The sequence below is a fragment of the Poecilia latipinna genome, unplaced genomic scaffold, assembly GCF_001443285.1.
Source record: "Poecilia latipinna isolate Pla-1442-1.1 unplaced genomic scaffold, P_latipinna-1.0 Scaffold909, whole genome shotgun sequence".
Lineage (NCBI taxonomy): Eukaryota > Metazoa > Chordata > Actinopteri > Cyprinodontiformes > Poeciliidae > Poecilia > Poecilia latipinna.
Window position 1 is genome coordinate 82,092 of NW_015113525.1, and position 24,203 is coordinate 106,294.

General features: G+C 37.7%; 1 protein-coding gene across 1 annotated transcript in view; it reads left to right on the top strand.

The window, feature by feature from the left end:
* Nucleotides 1-24,203, top strand: part of LOC106957507 (oxysterol-binding protein-related protein 10) — a 133,512-nt gene that overhangs the window by 38,330 nt on the left and 70,979 nt on the right. Inside the window, exons 3-5 of the mRNA XM_015048883.1 lie at nucleotides 5,119-5,198; nucleotides 7,973-8,035; nucleotides 16,078-16,275. Coding sequence (XP_014904369.1) covers nucleotides 5,119-5,198; nucleotides 7,973-8,035; nucleotides 16,078-16,275 — 341 coding nt within the window. The remainder of the gene's footprint in view (nucleotides 1-5,118; nucleotides 5,199-7,972; nucleotides 8,036-16,077; nucleotides 16,276-24,203) is intronic.

The window sequence follows — 24,203 nt, forward strand, 5'->3', positions numbered from 1 at the left end:
GACACCACACGGCACGACAAACCCGATCGAACCTTTATACCGTAGATTTCTGTCAGCTAATGTGTGGTCGCTCAGGGTTTGAAAATAGGCTGACAACTTGTGTAGTGTGCGCTGGACATTAGACTAAGGAAATGAGGAAGGGAGGGTCAGTAGAGAGCACCGGAGCTGAGCCTTTTTTCATTCAGTGTCATCAACAGAAAGAAAAAGGCCGGAAGATACATAAAGCCGATAATTAAAATGAGGTTGATAGGTTTAATTATCGTCCGATTAATTGATTTATCGTTTATCGCGACAGGCCTACATGGAAATGAGCAAAATTACTTCTAAAATCCATGCAAGTCACAGAAATTGTTAGTCCCATCTACTGTAAGACAGAGTATACCAAATAAAGGGTTTTTGGGAAAAAGTAACACATGATTCACATTACTACTTTGAAAGAATAAGACGGGTCTAATATAGAGTCATTATCCAAAGGAAGATCTGACTTTGAGTCGTAGAAATTCTCCATCTCCTCTTTTAGGACACCATCATTAGATCTAAAACACTTCATATTCTCATCATTAGACGTTTTGATTCTTTCACACTACCTCCACTAATAGCTTCAGTTAGGAGCCACACACGGAGGATTCGGTCTCCAACTTCATCGGTGTGGCGTTTGCTTAAATAAAGTCCAATTATTCTGCTTAAATCTGACATCCACGTTGTCGTCCATGTAAATTTGAAATTCACCGCTCCACACTAACCGGTACCATAAAGGAGTTTGCTGCACAAATTATATCAAGGTCATAAATGTCAATTAGAAAAGCAATTAAACCTGTAATTACAACAAATTAACTTTCAGTGTATGATATAGTGTCAGACCTTTGAGTAACAGTATCCATTGGGTTTATGTGAAGCACCACTGTGATGCTTTTATGGTCTGCTTGCTGTAATTGCAGGTAGCCATTGTGCCTCTTGTCAGTTTGTCCATTTAGTAAATATGCCTTCAGTGTTTTAAAATCTGCGTTTGCTCTCATCAGACCAAACTGTTGGTCTGAGCGTCAACATTATCATAACCAATAACATCTTTCACAGGGCTGTGATTAAAGTGGCTGTAATTAGGTGGCTTTAATTGACCGAGTAGGATGAGGTTTCACTGTCTGTCATGCTGCAGCTTTTGGATTTCAGTTGCCCTGCTGTCGAGATGAATGCTGGAGTTTAAATATCAGGACAGTGTCTGTCATTGCTGCTGATTTCGGCATCGGCTTCCAGTTCGAACTTCTGCTTGTTAAATAAATTGAGCTGTCAGTGTTTCTATTCTCCACCCCTTCTTACTGAAAAATGGTTTCACATCTTTTTTTTTGTTCAGTTGCCCTTAGCGACAGCATGACTGGTCAGTGTTTCTGGTATGCAAAAGTTTTAAGCCATCTCAGTTATCTTTTAAAGTGGTCTCGAGTAGCAGAGTTGTGGATGATGTGTAATATATGTATTATGTATCAAAAACATCGGATTTGACCTGGAAAGATGTAATTTACTGCATGCAGAGTGTTATTAATTCTTCAAGTAATTCAATGTTCTCATGTCTATGCTTTTATTTTGAAGGAGGTTTGTGCTGTTTCTTCTTCTTGACATTCTCAGCTGATCAGTTAGCTGTTGAGACCAGCGCAGTCATTGATGATGTGAGTAGTGCTATCAGTCATGTGACATGAACAGGTGGATGCTCATTACCACTACTGACAGAGTTGTTTAGCTGCTAGAATGTTTCTATAGTTTTGTTAATGTCTGTTTTAATGTCATGTCTCCTAATGTGGTTGATTTTTATTAAAACTGTCTAGCATTTAACCGGTAGTTTTTAGGCTGTGACCAGTTAGAGCTAGATTTACTCCAAGTTTTGCATCATTTAAATTTAAACATTAATTCATAGAGGGGATTAATGCTGATGTTTTTTTTTAACTTACTTGTGAGTTGTTACATTTACGTTTTTGCAATAGTAATTTGGAACCTTTATTTACTATTTATGTATTTTCAGAAACTGCTTCAATTTATTCGCACCGTTTGTAAGACATAATTCTTCAGTAAACCTATTTAAACACCTGATGACCAGCGCGCTTTCTGACCGAAGCCCTGCAGTGGTCAGTGAAGAAAATCCAGCAGCAGAGGTCAAAATCCTCAACACAGAGCGTAAAAACGTAGTGACGTGAAATATATTGTGTTTTTAGGCGCTTGAGTTTAATTATTGCAAAGCAAAGTAAGGACAATTTTTCAAAAGTTTCCTAAGACGTTAAATCCTTTGTTCAATGGAGTTTTAGGGTAATGCTAAGAAAATTATTTTAAAAAAGATCTTTTTTTTTCATAAAATAAATTTTCTTTACAAGAATAAGTTATGATATTATGACAGAATTTTATAAAGTCATATATAACGTTATATTATGCGTGACTTTATAATATTATGTGTGCTATAATTTATAATATCATGAAGTCATATATAACTCTATATATTGTATGTAGTCATTTATTATATATACTATACTTTATATATTATACATAAAGTTATATAAAAAGTTATATATGACTATTTATGACTATAATTTGAAATATAGTTATATTTGACTTTATATGTCATAATTATACGACTTTATTCTTGTATTATTTAGATTTGATTCTTGCACAATTAATATATGACTGTATATATAATAAGGTCATAACATTACGACTTTATTCTTGTATTGTTTCAACTTTATTTTCATAATGCTATGACTTGATATATTATTCACACATTGTTATGACTTTATTATCTTACGACTTTATTGTAGTACTTTTATTATTTTTTTATTTTTTTGGCCCTAATAGTCCACCGTATCTTCGAGGGAGGGTATATTTTCTTTTTATATCATGACTAAAGAACTGAGGTGCTTCATTGTTTTTAGCCAAATTGCATTTGGTGATATTGCAGAGCAGGAAAGGTGGAAGTGAGGCTGAGCATAATGTAAAGAAATGAGGATGATTTCTGCACTATGCCTCCTTATGAACAGGTGCACATTAGCATAGACGCACCCGGAGGCTGCGCTCCTCTCTATAGCTGACTAATTATTTCTAATTACAGCAGAGCTTGTGCACATCACAGACAGAAGTTTTCCTGGATGAGATTCAGAGGGTAAGCGTTGCCTTCAGAGTGAGAGATGCCTGTGGATGATGACAACAAGACAAAAAGTCAGAAGCTTGTTACTGGATATTATTGCAGAAAGATGGCTGGGAGCAGGTGTTTCTGTACGAAAGCTGCTCTCCTGCGGAGCCGAGCAGCCGCTCTCAGTGGGAGAAAAACATCTTTCCTGGTGCACTTGTCTCATTGTTATATTTTTTTTATTTTTTTGCAGAGATGCCTCTTCACTCAGAGGCTCTTTGTTGATATTTTAAAGTCGGCACTGAAAGTGACTGACGGCTGCAAAATTACTTCTCTTTGCAGCGAAGCATCCTCCGCCAATGTGTCTAAATTCTTGGCTTAGGTCATAAATACTGAAGATGCTCCCGACTTTCTGCAACTCTTTGTGTTCAGTTTTTCCTGTTGGACCTGAAGAGTCGTCATCGACTCCAGGTTGGACAAGTATTGAACTGATCAAACAGGTTTCTGTTTAAACTTCTGTTTAAGATTTTTACAGGGATGAGAGCTCAGGTGTGGTGTTTGTTCTTAATGATACTTACTGCTGAGTGACAGGTAATTTGTACTAAATAGACAAAGGCATTGATGGGTACTTCGATGGATTGAACAGACTGATGAAAGTATGGATGGAAGACAGGTTAGGATGCACAAACCGATGGATGAATAAACTGAGAGATGGGTGACAATCTAATAATTTAGCATCATTTTATCTATGAAGTCTGTTCATGTAGATGGTTTTTAATGTGGCTCACTGCTGCACACGTCGTCTGAAAAGCTGTCATAAACCCATAAACTCCCCGAAGGAGTTTTGCATTGCTTGTTTTCATGTCTGTGTCTGACTAAGCCCCAATTCAGCACATTTGATTTAAGCTCAAAAGCTAAAACATTTAAACTGATTAAAAATAAACTGGATTTGGCTGCAGCCGAAGACTAGAGAAAACCCTTGAAAGTCTGAAATTAAGACGTACTGCAGGGAACTCTGCATCTTGGGAAGAAAAGCATAAATAAAAATGTTTGTGCTGAATATAATTTTAATTAATAGATATTTATTATGGTGCTGCTTGAACTTCACTTATCTGTCTTGTCAAAGACATTTCTCTGCAATAATTAGTCAGTAAAATGAGAACAGGAGGATTAATGCCACATTTTACCCTGAAGAGGAGCAGCTCTTCATCAGGATCAGCATGTTTTTATGCAGCAGACCCAAAGAAAGTAGCACCAGTTTCTGAAATGAAAGGAAAATGACAGATGTTTCAAAAGTTATTTCAAACAACTATTTTAAAATATTTACCTTCAATCAGAACCTCATGGATAAAGAGGTTAGACTTTTGTTTCTCAAACATTTTTCACTCTTGAAAGTGAATTTAGTGTCATCAGTTTCAGAAGAATTGTGTTTAGACCATAACAGATATTTTTACATTTGTCTTGTGTATCAATTTTTCAATTTCTGAGCTACAACATGAGGTCATAAGTTGAAGATGAAAGTTAGCATTTTATGTGTGGGAACAAATCCAGTCAAAATGGCAGCCAATGTATAGCAAGGTGTACCATAAGAAAACATTTTTTGTGCATGCCATATTATTGAAATAGTTTGGATTGTTTGAAGGGATGTTATATATCTCGATAGATAAATTAGCGAACAAACTAAGGTTGCCTTGATGTAGTGAATCTGAATATACCCCGGTCTCCTTTATGTATAAGCTGTTCCAGGTCTCTACTTTAAAATAACAACCATGTCAGTGGAAGAATGTTGCTGCTCCTGCTGCTGTTTAAGACTCAATTCAATTTAAAAGTTAAACTGTTGCAACTGGAACGGCGCTATAGCAATAAAAAGCGAGCAGCGGCCATCTTAAGGAAGATGACTTCCTTACTGCTGCACGCCGACCTCCAGGTGAACTCACATAAGGGTTAATAAAGGATCCGTAATGTCCTGAGTGTTCAGGATGAGCCGCAGTAATGTTGTCTCTCTGTGTGTTTTGCAGCGTCTGACGCTAAGGAGCAGCAGTTTTGGATCAATCAGCTCCAAGCTTGCGCCAGACGCCACTCTGACAGCAGTGCCAAGGTAGAAACCACACTCTGCACTCCTCACAGTACATCGCAGAGTTATTTACTAGACGCTGGTTGGTTCAAACTCTGGGCTTCTGTTCATTAGGAAGAGAAAAGGCGGAGAGTCTTGACATTTATCCGGGCGATTCTTTTTTTAAATATCACCGTTTTCCTACCATGAAGCTACAAACACAAACTGCTGCCCTCCTCATTATGTCCAAAAAGGCTAGAAACACTCGGATAACTCTAGATTTAGTTTTACTCTGGTTTCTAATTTTACTCTTTTAGTTTTCACAAACATCGATCATACACAATGAGCACAAAGCTTAAACACACAAACCTCGATAATTGCAGAGATTATAAATATCAAATCGTTTTTTCTGCTGAGCAGCAGATGTTTCTGTATCCTAGAATAAATCATCTACCTTTCACAATGTTGAAATACATTAAAGTAGTAAAAACAAAGCTTCACCACAGCTTCTCTCCTTGCTCCTTTCAGTGATTCTGCTAATCAGAGCGAGCTAATGTGCAGCTGCAGACAACGATGAAAGTCATCCAGAGAGCCTCTGCAGAAAGCAAGTGCAATAATGCTTGCAAATTAATTATGTGCTGCTGACTTTCTCACTGCAAGCGTCCTGCTAAGGACACTGAGAAATATGATTAGATAAAAGAAAATTAAATTAATTATGGCAGGAAAATTAATTAAGCAAAAAATTATTTATTTTCTCATAAATAAGATAGTCTAATTTTTCTGAATGGAGAGATTGCCTCTATATGATAACCTAGAATAGACATTCTATCGCAGAATAGATTCACAAAAATATTATCACAAAAATTTATGTGTAAAATATTGTTTAATATTTGTGTAAATAAAAATATTTGCACAAGTAAATATTTAAATATTTACGAAAATATTTCAAAGCATTTACATAAATAAAAAAATACATTTGCACCTCTTCAGAGTATATCACAGTTTTTTTTTTAATAGGTGTTTTTTATTTTAATACATTGATTAAAAAAAGATCATATTTGATATTTGGTTGCTCATTTAAACCCAAAATTATTCATACGCCTGGCAGATTTTGACAGAAAACCCACAGAGGGAGCTAAAGATTAGGGTGATTGCATGGAGGCTTTCCAACCTCAAAGACTTAAAGTTCAAGAAAAAAATAGTCAAAATACCAGTGGAGATATTTTAAAAGCTTATATGAAGAGTTTGATTTCTTAAAATAATATAAACTATTATTTATTTCATAGCTGATTCACTTTTTTCATTGATTTGTGGACAAATGAGGCTTCATGATCGCACCACTGATTGAGGAATTACAGGTTTTTTGTTTTGAATATAAGGCTTCATGGGTTAATAAATCAGCATGGATATTTTTAATATGGTGCCTGATGTTCCTCAGATATTTGTGTGCTAACAGTCTCTCTGTGGGCTGTTTCCCCATTCGACTGATCCAGTGGAGACTGAAACTTTGTTATCCAGCTCCTGCTGGAGCTCCACTGCCGGTGGTGACTGTGTGAAAATCATCAGTGCATGGAAGTGAGAATTATCCTGAAGTTTATTATTTATTTTTCCAAACTTTTGGTATTAAAGTTTGACTTTCCGCATATGAAAAAGCATGACTCATCCCTGACTCCACAGACGGCTGAGTTTGGCTTTTAGAAGCAGAAGTAAAGTTCAGAGAAATACTAAAACGTGTTTTTTTTTTTTTATGCAAAATGTACAAAACCCAGAGTTTTTTCAGTTTTATATTTAATTCTAATAGTCTTGCTGCAGAGTTTTCTTTCTCAAAGCAAATTGTGTTTAAAGACGCCTTTTAAAAGTTCTTCACATGAAAACACAAATGCATATTTGTTAGTTTATTAACTCCACTGATGTTCATCTAAGTGTGACTTTATAACATTATTGGGTTGGAGATCTGGAATTATTTGTGTATTTTTATGTAAACTGCAGCTGGAACAAAATGCTGAAAATACATGTAACTGAGACAGTGGGAAAAATATAATCTGCTGAAATTTTTTTTATTTTAACATATGAGTCACATGGCATTTCAAGTAAAATAAAACAGAATAAATTATTTCTTCTTGTATGATGAACCTGGTATTTTGGGAAATCCTGTCATTTTCTTAGCAAAACTTTGTACATTTTGAGTCTCTTGAAATTAAATCTGGTGTGAATTAGTAATTTATAAACGAATCGAGTTGATTAATACAAATGAACGCCACACTTTTCTACAACTGAGTATTAGAGCGATGGAGGAAAGCAAAACAAAAGAGTAAACTTTCTTTCTGTCGAAGAAAGAAAACAAAGAAATTTCAGATTTTTGAAAAGTCAAAAGTTTGAAACAAAAAAACAACTCAGAAATTTTGAGAATGATCAGAGAAATTTTAAAGAAAAAAGTAAAACAATTTCAACTTTTCAAACTCAGAAAATTGTAATTTTTTTCTTGAAAATTTCTGAGATTATTCTCATAATTTCTGAGTTATTTGACAGAAATTTACTCCACCTTTTTCTCTCTTCAATGACCCTAACATACGGTCAGATTTTTGTTTTTCAAAAATGTTTTAAATAGTGTATCATTTTCCATCCACCTCTCAAGAATGCAGGACACTGTGTTCACATACAATTATAATAAAATGTACTGAAGTTAAATGGTTTGAAGTTTTGCTGTAAGGTAAGGCATTTTTGCATCATTTCATGGTTGTTACTTTTTCAGGAATTATGTGGAAAAGCTTTCATTTGTAAAAACTGTTCATCCTACATTTCCTCTTATTTTCCTTCAGGTGAGGAAGCTGAAGAGCTCAGATGAACACTTGAGCGTTGACCGAGCAGGAGGGGGACAAGATGTGAGTTTCATACTCAAGCTTTCTTTTTCATCACCTGCCAATTAAGCGATTAACACTCCAGACTCGCTATGCTGCCTCATTGGCGGCTCCGTTGTTCTGCGAATCCCTCCTCAGCGCAGCAAAGTACACCACAGCTGGAGGAGGGAAGAAGTAAAATTACTCTGCTCAGCAGTGTTGAGAAAAGTAATCAAAAGAAGAAAGAAAATTAGATAAGCGAGGAAAATTGGTTGGAGTTGGGAGCCAGTCCCCTCCCCCGCCTGCCTAGCAGAGAACGGTTTCTGTTTTGTTCCTGTTTGGTGACTGTGGGACATTTCCATGTCTGCCGCCGTGGGCTAATCCTTCCCAGAGCTGCAGAGCCACTAAGATTGTTATCGCATCTCCTCTGCTGATGAGGCAGCCGTCAGCGGAGGCTCGGCTGACTCTCTGATAACAGACCTGTTTGGCAGAGAATCGGAGGCAGGATTTATTTACTGCAAGGAAAAGGGAATCGGTTTTTCCTCTCTGAGTGTTAATGAAAAATGATATATATAAAAAACGCTATCAGATATTTGACTATTAGTTCAAACTAAATTTTCCACTAACTAAAATCTGATATGTGTGACGTGCATTTTGATTTAGCCCCCTTCAGTCAATAATATACGTTTTGCTGCAATCACAGCAGCAGTTCTGACATTTTATTATTTTTATTTTATTTTTTGCAGAAAAGCTCAAAATCATTTAGAGTTTGCTACAGATTATTAATTTGGTTTAGATCCAAACTTTGACTGGACCACATCAGCATGTTTGCATATTAAGATCAAGCGGGGAGGCATAAAGGTGTGCTGTGGTGGCGCAGCGGTTATGCACAACCACATATGGAGACCTCAGTCCTTGTCGCAGGTTCGATTCCCGGAAATCGATCCAAGTTTTTAGTTACAATATTGTGTTGGAAATTACTGGAACTTAGAAAGGTCCAGGGAAGTTCCTGGCAAGTTGGCAGAAAGTACCTGAGAAGATCCAGTAGAGAAAACACATGGTGTAGTACGTTACATTAATGGAAGAAAATAAAAATAAAAATATCACAAAACAAAGAAATAGAAAGTATTATGTTTTAAAGAATGAGTATTATTAACTTTTACTTAAGTAACATAAATGAAGTATTGATATTATGATGTGAATAAATGTTCTGGTTACTCTATCTACTGGGTGAAACTTTACTGAATGAACAACAACCAAAAATGCACCAAACAGTTTATGCTAAAATGATATTAAAATAATTTGAATTTGAAATTTTTCTGTCCGAATTTGTTATTTTGTAAATATGTTTTTTATTTGTATGATTTTTTATTTTATTTTAGTCTTTAAAATACTAGAATTTGCATGTAAAATTATATTTTTCTCTCTGACAACATAATTTACTCATTACTTAAGTAACTTAAAATACTTTTTATGCTTGAGTAGTTTCATGGACAACTACTTTTTATTTTTACTTGGGTAAAAACATATTAAATTGGTGCTGCTGTTGAGTAAATGTTGGTTATCATGCCATATAAGTCTCGTACTGATCTCTGCCTTCAGAGTCTCCCATTCTCAGTAAAGCATAAAGTGTCTCCTGTTAATGGCCGGCTCTTTTCTGTCTGCCTCGTTGAGGCCTATCGACTCAAAAAGATTTTGTTCATTTCATTTAATGCCTCTTTCCTGCCAGAGGCTGCAGCTCTTCAGCTCATAGGCTGGTTTTTGTTTCCCAGTAGCGTAAACATTCTGCCCTACTTTCAGAGCTTAACACTAAAATCAAGAAATTTTAAAACCTTAAAATTTTAAACTAAGTGCTTCACGGTTGTGTGAAACCCGAGGGAGTTTCCCCCTGGCGTTTTCTAGAGGAGGTTTGCACCGTTGGGTCAGAACGCCTGGCGGTCGCATCCCGAGCTGCCAGGTTGTAAACGGTGACGCTGCTGCTGGAGCAGCAGGCTGGGAGCACAGCTGTGCCTCATGAAGCTGATTAGCTGCCTGATTAACCAGGTGGTGAATTTAAACTGGACACAAAGAGACAGAAAGGAGGAAAAATCAGAAATGAACTGGTAAACGTGTTTCTGTTCAAATTGCTGCTTATTTCTGGAAGTACATGACCTGATGTGGCTTTTAACCGTCTGTCTGTTGAATGAATAATAACTAGATATCTTTCTGATGCCAAAACAGTATTTAAGTAAAAATCGGCTTGTCATTTTTGGAAACTAACACGTTAGTGCGAGCATGGATTATGGGTTAAATGCAGCCTGTTGTTGATGGTAATGTTGCAGTTTAAAATTTGAAGATTGCTGTTTTGCATTTGTGAAAGTGGACTGTCATTTTTCGTCTCATTTAAGCTTTTCTGAGCAAAATAATTGTGGGATTGGCGTTCATATCTACCTTTTTGATGCTTGCACAACATTGCGGCTCAATATGGTAAAATAAAATGGTTCTATATAAAATCATTTAAATGAAACTAAAGACATCTCCTCTATGAAGAATTGTTCACAAATTTCTGTTACTTCATGTCTGGAACAGAAAGTGATTTGGTTGCACTTACACAGTAAAAATGAAGCTTGTTTTACTCGACCAAGAAATATAAATTAAAATGTGTTTTGTAGCCGAGGGGAACGTTAAGGCAGCCCGACCTGATAAATAGTTTTAGTCTTTGATTAAGATGACCTTTGTGACGTAGCAGCTGCGTTTCTATTACAAATGTGTGCAAAACTTTGATGTTGCACTAATGTACAAACCCCAACAATTACAATGTTTCCATCATGTGAGAAATGCAGTTAAAATCACAGGCGAATAAGTTTGTTCACATGATAAATCATTAGAATCCATGCTGAACTATCATCCTTTTATTCTTCATCTTTTCTGCCAGTACTCTCATCCGGTTGACTTGGGTGACGTGTAGAAAGTGTTCCTATTGCAGTTTTGAGAAATATACAAATTTTAATAGAGCTGAAAAACTCCCCCATTCTAGCTCAAAAACTATTAATCAAAAAACATGGCATGTTTCCATTAGACACATTTCTTTCCATAATTCAAATTTGCGCAATTATATGTTGAGTAGGAACACAGCTGGAGACTACGTGCTGCACAGTTTCATCCCAGTAATCTTCTTCCTCATTGTTTAGACCACAACATTTCTCTGATCAACATTTTCCTTTTTATTTCCTGAGTAACTGAATGTTGAGGCTCCATTAGCTGCAAATTCTTATCACCACATGTAGTAATTAGTTTATTTGTGTAATGAATTCATAACTTTCACCTTTTGAATCAAATTACTTGAATAAATTCATGTCTTGGCCGTTGCCTAATTTAACGAAGTTCAGTTGGAGCTTCAGCTTCTACCCAGAAGTCTGATTATTAACTTAAAAAACGCTCAGTCGCACTTTCAAACTGAGGAAATAAAACGAAAACTGTAATATTCACAATTAAACTCTTTCTTCGATTGTTAATTCCACTAATGAGAAAGAACATTGGACTGTTAAAATGGATAATAAAACCAAACTATATTTAAACCTCTGGGCAAAGTTATTGCTTAATAAGTAAATGTGAGCAATTAGTTTTTTCCTGTGGTGCAGAAAAGGAGACGTCTGCAGCCGACTGTTTACCGCCTCGCTCAGGGGAGCCATCTGCCCACCGTCGTCTGACGGCGGCGCACCTGTGAGGTGATTAAAACTTATACTTTACTTCCTGGGAGCTGAAAATGATGGAGAATAATCAGGAAGCCAAAGTTGCAGAGGGTCATTATTGTCATGTTCTTAATTTCAGTCTGTCAGCATCTGGACTGTAAGAAGAGCTGCAGTTGTTCCTACATTTAATGAGTTTATGTCTGAGGTTACATCGAGTTCAGTTCCTTCTTTCCTTTTCCATGATCTACTCTCCCATATTTACATACTTGGAGGGAACAACTTCAACGTGTCTCTCTGTTTGCACATGTTGAAAGCTCTTATCTCCTCTTTCAGCTCGTCTGTCACGATTCTTGGAGGATTTCCTTCATCCTATCAAGTGTGAATTCCTCTAATCCAAAGAAATGCGTACCCACAATTATAAAATAGTTTATTTTTTTGTCATGTGGAGAAACTAAAACAGGCATGTGACCCTGGAATTGATGTTTAAAAAGCTTGAAAGTAAATCTTTTAACAGCAGGAGCATGAGCCTAAAATGAAAATGTTATCTGGGGAAACGGAAATAATTGGTACTCCTGCTGTTCATACTTCGCTTTTCTCTTGTCTGTTATAAGTTTGGGTCTTATGTTCACTTTAGCTCATTGAGGAGGCTTCCTAAAAGTTTTAGGTCTGGATATTTGGGAAGGTTCATTTTCTTTCTTTTTTTTTATCCCTGGTGAACCATCTCTGTGTTCATTAGGACACGTTTTTAATCGTTATTCTGCCAAGAAAACACAGCTCCAGTTAAAGTCCCAGCAGTGTTTTGCTTACTCCAAGTTTTTGTTTGTTATAACCGGATAAAAGGTTTTTCCTGGCATGACTTCCAAATAATCGATTGGTATGTTGATGATGTTTGATGGCTGTTCCATGGATCTTTGTGGTGACAGTGATCACTGATCCCTAAAAAGCCTGACCTGCTCAATCTGATTTTGGCCAATGTTTTTTTTTTGTCTCTCATGTTGGAGGAAGATGTGATGGTGGTTGATTTTCAGACTGTTGCAGTGGCGGATAAAACTGGTTTCTTATGTATCGGCTGATTACCAATATCACAAAATTTAGGAAATCGGAGCCAATTGCTACTTTGCTGCAGTTTTTGTTCTCTCTCTGTTGGCTAGCTTAAATATTTTCTTCTATTTTGAAAAGCAGCTAAAAGAAACGGGTCTTTGTCACATCGTAAAATAGAAAATCATGCATCAAAAGTTCCTTGAAACTCTGACTGACTTCAAAAGTAAACAATAATCTTAAATAAATTCTTTGTCTACATAATATTTATAGGTTTTAGATTTTTCAAACATATTTCCAGAAGTGTGTTTTTGAGATCGGACACTGATGTTGGACAGGAAGAAGTTCTTCCAAACCAAACTCACTCCTCCATGCCTTTATGGACCTTCCTTCCTGCATCGATGTGCAGCCATGTTGGAACAGAAAGAGAGCATTCTCAAATTGTTTTTTCAAAGTTAGGAGCATGAAACCCCCCCCCCCTCTTCCCCCCACTGGATTAAGGGTTCCTTTCTTTGGAAACAAGAGACCTAATCCAACCCTTGAAAACAAGACCCACTCTTTGGTGCTGACGGTTTTCCCCCTCTGGACCAAACTTAAAACTGACAGAAAGCAGTCAGGCAAATGTGGTTCCACTAGCAACTGCGTAACCTAGACTTCTCTGTTTATTTGCCAGAAAGCGAAGGATGATTTGTCCCTCCAGAGAGCATGAATCCACTGCTCCAGAGTCCAGTAGTGGTGGGTTTCCGACTCTTTGCCTTCCCCTCGGTGATGAGAGGTTTGGATGCAGCTGCTTTACTTAGAAACTATTAAATAAAGCTCCCTATGCCCTGTTCCTCTGCTAATTTGAAGGTTGCCCAATTTTGGAATGCTGCAGCTGTTGAAAGCTGGCGTGTTCTGCACCCACTCAGCTACCTGGCATACTTTAAGCCACTAAAAGGTGGACATTTTGAATCAGACTTATCGCACAGCTCAGCTGACCTGAGGTCATGGTTCCACACTGGATTTGACTGAAGTACTTAGCAACCCATGTTTGAATAAGTTTTTGTCGAGACATGCCTGGATTTTATACACATATGGTGATGGGAGTGATCCAAACATCTGAATTTAATGATTCTGACGGGCGAGCGAATACTTCTGGCAACATGGTATGTAAACAACTTGACTTTTTTCTTACGGGCTTGTAAGTTTTGCAGCTCTTTTCAATCTTTATACGATAAAAGTCATTCCTGTCCGGCTGCAATAAAAACTGACGCTATTGTAAATGTTTCCTTACTCATTGTTACCTATAAATATGGAGAACACTGTTTGTTCTGACCATGTGTTCTTATTTTTCTTAAGAGCAAGCGGCTCCTCTTCAAAACAAAGGCTTGTTGTTTTCCCTCCCGGTCAGGTTGCTCTGAGGGGGAGTTGTTAATTTGATCTGTGGTGTTTTTCACCGCTGCAGTGACCAGACCCCCTGTGCTCCTCTGAGGGATAAATCTATGGTGCCTTGTTCTCGGTGTGCTGCTTTAAACTAATGGACAGTAAAGAAAGAGCAGACAAGATAGCGATCTGACTTTTGCTGCCTGTGTGAGCACAGAGGTCAGCCAACTGAGGATTCAAGGGGGGAAGAGACCGAGGCGTCAGCATGAAGGATGTGATGCGACTTCACTGTAGAGAGAGACCAAAAAAAAGGCCGACTATGCGTTTGCATAGAGCCTAGTTGTAAATAATTACAAAAACCAGATCAGTAAGGACGATAAATACTGGATTTTTATGTTGAAACAAAAATTATGTGGCACAAACTCGGTTTTGCTGTGCTGGTGGGTGGTTTTCCTCGTCTCTTCCTGTTTAAAGGGAAGTTCTCCCTTTTTTTTTTTTTACAAATTGTCCTTATTGTTTGTGCCTTAATGTATTTTGTACATTTTTGTACTTCCATTTTGGTTTCTGCTGCTTCTAAAAACAAGTTATTGTGATTTTGGTGTTTGGAAAATGATCTGTTTTAAAATCCTCCTGAATGTAATGACACAAATCAGCAGGCTCTGACTCTCAACTAGCAGCTCCTGCGATGCCCAGCCTGTTACCTAGCAACACCAGCAGAGCTTCGCTCATCACCTAGCAACCCAAGCGGAGCTCCAGCACATTTGGTCAGCTGGTCTTGTGTAGTACGCGCCTTACAGTGTTGTTGATTTACCATTCATAAACCACTTGCTACGTTCTTGTTGGTTGTGCAGGAGGCTCTACTTATGCTTTTCAAAGAAGTACAGTTATACAATCATGCATCTGTTTGCAGCCTTTTTGATGTGGAAGTGTAAACATTGCGATACATGGCCAGCATCAGTTTATTTTAATTTAAAGTGACAAGAGGCTCTAAAGCAACTGAAAGGAGCTCAAAATGGCACAAAGACCAGACTAAAATCTCATCAACTAAGAATAACTTGGTGCAAAAAAAAATTGTTTAACATGTTTTGTGTAGACTTATCCAAACCAGTTCAAGGAAGCATAATAGGTCACCTTTATATTTCTTTTCTTTTTTATTAATACTCTGTTTGGATTGAGTCGGGTTATTTATTTAAACCTGTAAGGAATAAACAGTGTTGGATTATTCCGTGCATAAAGAGATTAAATAAGATTTTTTTTGCATGTTATGCTGAGACATGGTTTTTGCTATGCTAGGCGTACCACTTGACAATATTGCTCTGAAAATTCAATGTTTTATATGTATCAGAAAGTTTCCAAAAATCAGTGACCAAATTATTCAGAAAGTAGGTCAGGCTGCAATCAGTTGAAGCCACTCAAGCATAAATAAATCTGCGCTGATGCAGACTGAGTGTCTGCATAAGATCACAAGAGATTAAATGATTTGTTCATTGTGTAAAACACTTGTTTCATTAAAACTGCACATTTAGTTTACATGTAGGGATCATTGCTATTGATTCATTTAATGAAAAGTTGTGCTTTTCCCCAGGCTTCAGTCTGATTGATCATATGGAAAACCCCATAAACATCCCATCATCCGTGTTTTCCCTCTGCCATGACAAAGGGAATTAAGATGCTTGTTATCAAATCAAAATTTTTATATCACATGAATGAGCTTTTTGGCTGTACTTTTTACTTATCTGGAAAAAAAAGTTTGTATTTTTAATCCCTAAAAGATTAATGTCTAAGTGAAAAGTTTGTAAAAGTAGAAATATGAGTAGAGATGCTTTTCCATGTTGTTTTTATTTTATTTTTTTTTGCTGTACATTGAAAAACTTCAGACTTCCAGGACAAACTGGACCTGAAGCAAACTTTAAATTTATTCAAAACTTCCTGGCGCTCATAAATTCCTGCATGACTCACACTCTCCCTTCCTGTGTCATCTCCTGCCTCCTCTTCCTCCTCTTCCTCCTCCCCCAGGGCACCTCATCATCTGGTCGGACACGTAGCTTCTCCCTCCTCCCACACCTGACTCCATCTTCATCCCCGAGCTCCCAGAGGCACCAGGGCCACTCGGCCGCGCCCAGCAACATCGTCACCATCACCCACCACAAGTCCCCAGCTGCAGCTCGGCGGTCCAGGAGTCAGTATCCAGGGCAGCTGCTGGAGGTCAAGGAGGTGGGTGACTGAAGCAAAGCACATTCAGATGTTTTATTTTAGAAGAAAGGCTAAAAACCGCTGAAAACAAAAAATCTGGTGTATAAAGAGTCATCAGTTTTCCAGTTCCTTTTTCTGATATTTCTTCCAAGGTGTACTCATTTAAAAGCTGTCTTATTCACATGATTACATTGGAAGTTTAAGATGTTAAAGATTCTACATGGAGACAAATTTCACAATAATCACATGAGCAATAGGTTTACATTGCAAATTGCACATGTCTTTGCTCGATATCTGCCTGCTTACATGTTGACTGTGCAGGAGAACTAACTAAATTTTAATAAAGCTACATGATATCATGAAAATATAGATGCTATTGCTGAAAACTGGGATGAGGATTTAGATTTTATCAATCCTTGTTTTCCCGACTTTCTTCTTTCTTCAATACAATGTCCCCATCATCTGCAAATGACTGAAAATATGGATTAAATGTAGGCAGACTTAGTCTGTTAGTCCATTCAAGTGATGACCCACACTTTGCCCAGAGCAGATCATTTTTGCTCAGGTCAAAAAATAATTACACAAATAGCTTTTTATTTATTTTTTGATCCAAAAGCAGCCAATCAGCTGTCAGTAGCCATAAGTGTCGATGGCTACTGATGGTTTTCAGGTCTCTGTGGGCTGTTGAAATTCATTTTTGTTTGTTAAATAACAAGCACATTAAAGTTTAAACGCGATGTTTTTCATTTTGTTTTTAATGCAAAAATATTGTCATCAGTTCGGCTGGTTATCTGTCCCACGCAGAAATCTCTTTCCTGGAACAGGAAACATAATCTGCTCTGCCTTTTGGCTTCAGACCCAGAGCATAGCGGTGCTGCACCGTAACGTCACATTAATTTTTGGATTTTTTAAAATTATCTAACCCTCTTTAAAATTGTGGAGAAATTGTGGAAAAACATAGTATGTAGCACACATCTGTGTGCTACATACTATGTAGCACACAGATGGGGGGTTGGGAACGCCAAAGCCCAAATGCTAAATTGGTCAGTTTACTTTTGTTTATTTGGCGGCCTGGTGCTTTTTCTGTAAGCTAAAAATGAATGAGCAGAGTTTGAATCCCCCTGTAGTTCTAAGAGCGGTCGTTTGGATCCCGCCTGAGCTTTTTACCGTGTGCGATTCTGGCCGGTCGCCTGCCTATGAGCTTTTTTTTTTTTTTTGTGGTTTGGCGAACTGAAGAGCTGACGGGTCACCAGGTTGGACAACTGTTTAACCCGCTAATGACGCGCGTCAAAAAGCGTCGGAAGCTTCAAGTTCGGCATGCGCCCTTTGCGTCTGGTTTAAATCTATGTCTATGTGGAGCGTCGGACGCGCTGGACGCTTCAAAGGCTCAAAACGCTCCAAACGGTTCAAATCGCGCCTCGCTAGATGCTCGAAACGAGCCACAACGGTTCTGGACGCGCCTCCAAATAGACTTTGGATGTAAACCAGACGCGCATGAATCTCAAAACGATTCTGATGTGAACGCACCATAAGACAGCGGGTTAAACAGTTAAATCTAGTTGAAACGCTTGCCAAAAGACTAGAAATTAACCAAACATTGTTGCTTCACCTTCTCTGGATGTCTGACACACCACCTGAACATGGGAATCTCCTCCAATCACTTATGCCTCATGTTATTTAGCATAATTTAAAAAATAGGTCTGCTGTTTTAGTGGGCCATGCACATTACGCACGCGTGGCCTGTATTCGTGTGGTTTAGGTTTGTGCTAGTTTTTTGCGACATGCACATGATGCGCGTTGGAGATGTGGTTGTGCTCTTTTGGGTCAGGTGCAGTGATAGTGTTGTGCTGCCCTCCGATAAGATCCTGCAGGCACCCCTGGTTGAGGAATTACTTAAGTGTGTATCTGTTTTGATCACGTATGTCTATGGATATTTGCACCACATGCCTGAAAAGTTGCTGGACGTATTTGTAGACACAGCACATATTTATTGTTTTGGACCGAGCTTGACGCATTGATCTTTAATCATTAAGCATATGATGTAATGATGACAAAACAATGCCATACAACATGCTGTTTTAAAACCACCGATCTCTGTATTCAGCTGTTCATGAGGTCGGCTGCAGGCATTTGTCCAACTGTTATATTTTTCCAGACTCCAGTTTTAAAATGGAATAAACTCCGTCCTCTAATGTTCTGTGTAAAGTGTGACAACCGAACTGACGACTTTTAACCATTTTTTTCTGATTATTTTCCACCAAATCTTTATGACCGCTCATTTAATAGCCAGCAATCAGTAGCCAGATTGCAGCGTATGGTAGACCCGACAACTTTGTCCTTCTGGTGAGCGGAGATCATGGCCGCCCCACCTCAAAAATGAATCTGGCGCTGCTGCAATAGAGACACTACAGTAATTCAGCAGGCTATGAAATGAGCTGGTTAAAACAGACTTAATCTCATTTTTATGCAGACTTTACATTCTTTACTCCACCAACATTGTTGCTAAGGCAGAAAAATCTATGCAATCATCCTGAATCTTTGGACGTTTTTATCTGAGGTCTAGTTTTTCAGTCTGGATCTCAGGCAGCTGTATTTATGTGGACTTTCTGGATTAACTTTCTGTTCCACTATGAACATTTTAAAACAAAAACATCCACCACATAAAAAAAATATATATATTTTTTTGTATTTCCTGTTCAAACTCTGCAATAAGAGTTTAAAAAATGTAGTTTAAGAAAAGGACACAATGATATACAGGCATGGAGAAAAAAAATGCACTCATTTTAATTCTAGGGTTTAAAGTTTCATATGTCTACATATTCTACTTGTATTAAACAAATGTGTTCAAAACGACAACAGTTTGTGTTACGCAAAAATAGAAAGTGTGTGTGTGAAAAAATACTTTTATCAGATCTGCCAAGGACAGTAGCAGTCAGACTCTGTTGATAAAATGCAAATGATTAATTAAAAATGAGCAATGTGACCACCTCTCTAAAACAGAGCCCTAGATGCGTGTGTGCGTGTGTGTGTGCGTGTGTGCGTGTGTGTGTTGACACCCTGCCAGGCTGTAAAGACATCAGGTCTGATCTCAGAGAATCAGAGAAGTAACTTCTACCGTCGGTCTATTTTGAAATGTTGAAAGAACATTTCTGAACAGTTTGAAGCCCATTACTCTACAGTGAGGGATCGTTTATAAATTTAACGTCGCTGCTTCTCTTCCAGGAAGTGAATTTTCCAGAAAGTACTCCATGAAGTTCAGAAATCTCAAAATCAATCTGAAAATCTGGGCTGTAAAGACGAGGGGTTGACATTCAACCACAATTTGTCTAATTAGTCACAAAGCGAAACTTCAAATTCAAATTAATGTTGCTAATGCAGGCATTAAACATCATTGGACCTACTTAGTTTTTGCTTTTAGTATTTTTCACATAGAGCTTCTCAGATGGTGGAAGAGTACACATTTTTGTTTTTGTTGTTTTTGCTCTGCATTGTTCAGCTTGTAGGACACGTCTGTATTTTTCTATTACAAACTATGAGACTATACTGTTAAATTTAACTGATTACCTTCATAAATGTCTCTCCGTTTACCTCTTCCCCGTCTTCTTTTCATTTTTGTCTTCCTCTCATGCTGAGAAAGTCTGACATATGAGAAGATGAGAACAGAACGAATTAGGATGTGTTCTTTAGGAAGTGAGATACCGAAGTGAAGCCACGTTGTTATTAGAGAGCAGACTCCCTCTACCCTGGTGTGAATGGCATTTCCTGCTGTGTTCAGAGTTTTGGCAGCTGGTCCTTTCCTCCATGAGATCAGATGACACCTGGTAATGCTTTAATTTTATATTAGACTATTAGGGTCTTGGTTCAGTGTTCAATAGTTAAAGTAAGTTTTTTTTCTCGGATCTTTGAAAATACTTTTTAGGTAAATTCATTGGTGTTTTATGTTTCCCTGGCAGCCCTGACAAAGACACCAGTCATATAAAACAAAAAGTCAAATGAAAATGAATAATAGAAAGAGCTGCTGGATTGGCTTTTGTTTTATTTTTGGTGGAAGTGATCAGTGACTTCAGCATTGCTTCAAAAAGTTTAATTAAACATTTCAACTGTTTTATGATTTCAACCATTTAAAGACCTTAGAAATACGAAGAGAGTGCCAAAATGGCTGGAGGAATCTCTTCAAAGTCATGTAGCTCTGCCCCTCCCTCACCTGTTGCTTCCACTGCCGATCAGCTGGCTGAAAGAAGACTACTGTGTTCCATGGTTTTGTGACTAGTAAAGTTTTCATTTTCGACAAAGTTCTAGCTTGACGTCTAAGATAGTTGTATTAATTGCTTTGTCAGAAGTTGAGAAATATTTTAATGAAGTGTAAGAGGAAAAGCCAAGAGTACAGCCACAAGTTGATGATGAAGAGCGACAACGTCGCTGTTGAAATGCCAAACTTGAGCTTCGTCCGAACCACAATAGACAAAAGTAGTAATGACGAAATCCTCAGCTGGAGTTTTAAGTTTACAAACTGTAGATTTATGTGGCTGTTTAATTTGGCTGTCTTTTATCTGCTTTGATAAAAGATTATATTTTTTACCCTTTAAGGTGACATTTATCTTAAAACTATAAGCTGGAGGCTTATAGTTGTGTTAATGAAATCCACTGGATCATGGTTCACATCTAACACTGTGGTGCAATAAAAACAAGATATTTTCACTTTTTGTGAGAATCTCATTATTTACTAATCCGAGGTGACAATGATGTTTTCCCCAGATTATCCCTGAATGCATGAAATATTCAGTCTTTTTCCATTTTATTGTCTTTTGCACCATTTTAGAGGATAAGTGCAAACATTTGAAAGCCTCTCAGAAGTTGGAGTTTTTCATTAAATTGAACAAAGTTGGAGCTTTGAATCCTCATCAATTTTCTCTGCGTCCGTCATCGGACCCGTCGGTTCCGGCTGCTGATGAATCTTTGGTCGCGCTGACGAGTCGTTCTTCCTTTTCTGCTTATCTTCTGGGAGGAGATTGTTTTTCTCTGTCACTTCTTAATGAGCTGTCTTGAGTCAGTTTGAGGTGATTAATTGCGATACGTTGTTTGGTTTTATGAAGTGAAAATGATGACACATTTGTAAATAAACCAAAAAAACTTTTTTTTCCTTCTATTTTGTGCTTTCAGTCTATTGTTTGGAGACACAGTGTGCTTTTTGGATTGTCGCCAGGCTGTTGAATAACAGCGATAAGATGACTGAGCAGTCAGGAAGGAAGGGAAAACCGGGACAACAGGCTTTTTAATGTGACGTACTTGTGGAGATGTATTGAACCTGAATGGAAAGAGTTAAATTCCCACAAGATATTTTTTGACATCTTGTTCTTGTTGAGCTTTAAATCGTAAACTTACCATGTAGTTGTGCGTAATATCTGTGAGGTTCTTCAAACTAATTTGATCTGAAAGATGTTGATTATGCATGCTTAGGAATATTTTTTGTTTAAAAAAAGGTCAGTGCTGTGATTCCTGAAGAAACTGTGTCGTATTGTCCTAATATTTAAACAGTGAGACTTTCTTGTGATCTTTTAAAGCAGTCCTCGTCAGTAATGCTCCAGCCTTTCTGTAATTTGCATTTTTCTGAGGATTTGTTTCTATTCTTTTTATCTACCTCAATTATGAATAATTCAGTCATGAAAACACTCCTATCTGAATCGATTAACAGTGCTGACTACAGTTCACAAAGAGCCAAGTTTTAAAAGGCCTCTTTGGTCTCTTTCTGGCTCCCCGTCTGTCGCAAAGATGTATTTCTGTGCCAAACACAAACAAACATCGCATATTTTAGCGACAGCGAGATGATTGTCAAGGATCTATCAGGCATTTAGAGGACTTGTTCCCTTTGTACCGACATGACTTTTTGGTTTAATTGGTGAGTTTTTTTTTGTTGTTTTTTTACACCAACACTTATGCTTTGGTTCTTTTTATCTTCAGTCATGGTCAGGTACAAATGATGGGAAACTAATGAGCAAAAACCTTGTGAGAGTAATACTATCTGGCTTGTCTAAAAAAAAGAGCCGTTTTACTAAGACACAATAAATATGTTTTATTTTTATGTTTTCTCTTACGATTGGGGGAACTGCTAACGTTGTCCTTCCCAGGCACAAGTCAGTTTCTTGTAACAGGATCTGATGGATGTTTCTTACTGCTAAAGGAGAGTTTTCCTCTCCACTGTCGCCGCATGCATGCTCTGTTGGTGTAAAGTCAGCAACACAATGCATATGATTGTTTACCGTCTCTACATTCTCATGCAGGAGGAATAAATGCAGGAAGTCAATGACTCAGTGCAATCTGCTGAGTTTCCTTAGATAGAAAACTTCTCAAACTAATTTGAATAATGGATTGAAATAACTTTTTGTGTGAAGTGCCTTGAGATGATATGATGGGAATTGGACCTATAAATAAACTAAACTGAGCTGATAAAAGGAGAAAAGGAGCTTCAGGTGTAAAAAGTTACAGCTTTTCATCACTGCCATCTTTTATATCTTGGTGTTTTTGCAGATGCAAGCAAAGTTTTTAGCCTGACACAGTCAAAAACTCTTATCTACAGATATCAGACCATCTTCTTCTGGTTTCATGCAGGAACAAAGTGGCTTTGTTTGATCCGAACAGAATCAGGCATTATACTAGAGGAAGAGACAACTCTGTAGGGTCCGTACACCTTCACTGTTGCCTTTCGATTGAAGAACAACACAACTAGATAAAGTCTACTAATAAGTCTTTTAAAGAATCGTTTATTTCAAGCAAATTGACTTTTTTTTTGGCTTCTTTTGCTGGCTGAGTGGAAGTTATTAATCTTCTGCAGCTCCAACTTGTTCTGCTTAAAGTATCTCGCCTAAATGATTCACTAAATGACAGAAAGGGAGCAACTAGTGATCAACACGAGTGGAGAATGCGTCCAAGTTCTCAAGAGCGGACAGTTTTAATAAACGGCATGCAGAACGTGTAATCGCCAAGCAAGACGAGCTCTGCTTTGGTTTGCTGGGCTCCTCCGAAGACAGACAAAACGTGGCTCTGTGTGATTTATGTTCTCTCTGTTCTGGTTCAGAAGAACTGGGTCGCCGCTCACTGTGACCTGATTCAACTCCGCCCTACCTCTCTCCCTACCTCCTACTCCTCCTCGTCATTCGGTTTTATTTTTTCTTCCTCTGTTCTTACAAGGCCAATAAACTTTCCTGACAAGTTTAACAGGATCAGTGGAGCCTTTGTGCATTGATATATGCAGAGCTGTGCTCAGTGGAGACCAGAAAGCTGTGGTTTGTTGGTCATGCAGTGGATTTGTGGTCTTATCAGCAGCATCACAAATGTGTTTTGTATCCTATTTTGTGGCTGATAATATCTTGAAACAACACGTTGCTGTTGAATGTTTGTGTTTATCGCAGCTGCAAATGAAGACTGAGGTAATTGCCAGACCTTGCGTAAATGTTTGTTCTGGCTGGTTTGGTTACAAGTCAGTCACTTTAAGCATTTAGAGCTGACTTTACATGCATTCAGAGTAGTTATATCCATTATCAGCTCTCTATGCAAACAAATGATGTAGCCCCATCCAGTGGACTATCAGACCTGCTGATTTTTTTTTAAAACTTTTACTGTGAAATACAATATCATGTTTTGTTATTTAGGTTTTAGAAAATCCTGTATTTTTGGGGGGTCTCATGGTGGATGTATTCATTGTTTTAATTCATAAATTTAGCTTATTAGTAAGTTTAACAACAAAAATTGAGCAGAAGAAACCAACAGCAGATTTTAACCAAAGCTCTCCACACCAAAGCAGTGCAGAAACGACTTGGTTTGACCGCAAAAAAGAAGCTTAAAAACCTACTTTGTTGGTTTTAAACATCATTGTAGGGCAGGGGTGTCAAACTCAATTTCACCGAGGGCCACTTCAGCATATTGGCCACCCTCAAAGGGCCACATTGACGGTA